General features: G+C 30.3%; 1 protein-coding gene across 1 annotated transcript; it reads right to left on the bottom strand.

The window, feature by feature from the left end:
* Positions 1 to 438: 438 nt before the first annotated feature.
* Positions 439 to 1,885, bottom strand: LOC106419787 (reticulon-like protein B14). The gene is given in 6 exon segments (XM_013860622.3): positions 439 to 781; positions 971 to 1,040; positions 1,130 to 1,259; positions 1,331 to 1,517; positions 1,608 to 1,761; positions 1,763 to 1,885. Coding segments are annotated over 6 exon segments (819 nt in total). The 5' UTR covers positions 1,871 to 1,885; the 3' UTR covers positions 439 to 611.
* Positions 1,886 to 2,285: the final 400 nt, after the last annotated feature.

The raw sequence follows: 2,285 nt of genomic DNA, 5'->3' as shown, positions 1-2,285 counted from the left end.
ACCAATGATCTACTTCTTTTTATTTTAAAATCATGTAAAACGACGTCGTTTCACTTAACGCCAACATTTAACGTCTAGTTAACGTTGTCTTAACTATGGGTTCATGGTGTGTTGATATGGCCAGTCAATATTAAATTGCTTATAAACTAAAAAAGTCAACAAAAGTAAAGTGTTTTTTTAGCCAGGCTCGAGTACAGATTTTTTTGGCAATTCGTGCAAAGTTTGTGTTTTTTTTGGCCGAATTCTCCTTAAAGATTTATATAAAATTTTCCTTGAGGATAGTATAGTATCCTTGTTACTATTTAACTTGAAAATAGTAGCTTTAAGACACACACACACACACATATATTTGAAGATCATCATAATCCTACATATTTTAAAATACATACGAAATATTTTTCTTATCATTTCGACAAACTTTTTGAGCCACCTTCCATATAACGAAGTATAATTTAATTAATATATACATTGAATCCTGATTTCCTGATGGACTATTCATGATTACTTTTTTTTTGTTTTGAGAAAGAGTATTCATGATTACTTGAACGAAGACTTATTATCAGTTTTGTTTTAATATGTAAGATGTACAAATTCAGAGGATTGATATAAATTTACATATGCCTCCTAGTTTTAGCATTAGCTTTAGGGATCTTGTTAATGACTTTAGAGTTGAAGTCGTTAAATAGCTTCTTCATGTCCCTCCCGCTTTTACTTGCTGCATAATTCAGCTCTTCTTCGTATAGCTCATACAGCATCGGTATCGTCTCCAGAGCCACGAATACTACACCAAAAAGTCACGCAATGTAATTAGATACATATTCTATAATAATCATCAATTCATGTTATTTTATCGGATGATATGATATATGTTATTATGCTATGTGTAATGCACAGATGGATGCATCATTGAACACTGAATCCTAATTAGTTTTATAGCAAACTCTAGTTAGATAAAATCATAAAGACTCACCAATGTATAGGAGAGTTAGAGAGCTGAAATAGTTTCCGACCACTGATAGTATCCATAGTGAAACAACGGCCTGAAAAAGAACGTGAAACAAGTTTTCAATCCAAACAATATTTATGTGATTAATATTCTTAAATTAAGGTTTATATAATGGCTTTATACCAAAACCAGGAGTCTGAAGTCTTTTCCACTTGAAATATCATACAATTTGATGATGAACCAATTTATCTTGTTGAACAAGAATCTCCAAGTTGATTCCGAAATCTTTAGATCGTTAATACTTGGTGGTTCCCTGAGCGAAAATGTCGTGTTGTTTCAGTACTTGGTTTTATAAAGAAGAATCAAGTGTTAATGTTTTTTTACCGATGAATTAGTTGTGAAGAGCCAATGTAAGACCAAATGAGGAATATAAAAATGGAGACCAAGAGGATCTGGCAGATGAAAGTGATGAAAGGATATTCAACCACTTCGAACAAGAACCATATCAATGTGAATACCGCCAAGATTGTTCCTGATTCTTTCTTGTTCTTCCAGAACATTACATCAGCAACTACAACATTTCAAGAGTAAATCTCGTTCAGATAGGAAGATTAAAAACAGAGAATTAATATAAACAATAAGAATAAAGATATAATGTTACAGTGTCCTCCTCCTAGATTGTGGTACAGAGATCTTCGTTTCCTGGATGAAGAAGCTCCATGTTCATCCATTTCGGACCCGTAAATCGCTATGTAGCCTTTTTGGTAGCTAAGATCTAAGATGCAAGGTTTATATATATATATATATATATCTATACTTCTCTACTCCGAATATAAGCAAGGATTTGTTCTTAGATTCATAAAGAAGAAAGTGATTTGAGAAAAGGGAAAGGTATATATGGCCTTTGCATGTTGCAAAACTCATCCTTAAATATTATTGCGTGTGTAAACTATTTTAAATATCTTGTGGAGAATCGTTCATTACTTGTACTGATCGAAAATGTATTCCAAAAAGTTATCAAACATTTGAGCTCTTTGTTAAACCCTTTCGCATGCAAAGTATATTCCATTATTCCATAGACTAGAGTCTTTTTCCGCGGATTATGTATTTTAAATTTTAAATTTTAATAAATTTTATACAAGAAAAAAATATTTTATATTTTAAAATTTTAAAATAAAATATTTTTAAAAGAAAAAAAAATATATTTTAAAATTATATTTTATATGACTTTTTCAACTTATAAAGATTATAAATATTTTATATGTTTGAACTAAATGGTTCATTTCCTGTTTCATTTTGGGAAATTAATGGAGAAATTATCTTTAGTCTTTGTAAGACC

This window comes from Brassica napus, chromosome A2, assembly GCF_020379485.1.
Source record: "Brassica napus cultivar Da-Ae chromosome A2, Da-Ae, whole genome shotgun sequence".
In the NCBI taxonomy this organism is placed as follows: domain Eukaryota; kingdom Viridiplantae; phylum Streptophyta; class Magnoliopsida; order Brassicales; family Brassicaceae; genus Brassica; species Brassica napus.
This window is presented reverse-complemented; position numbering and strand designations above follow the sequence as displayed.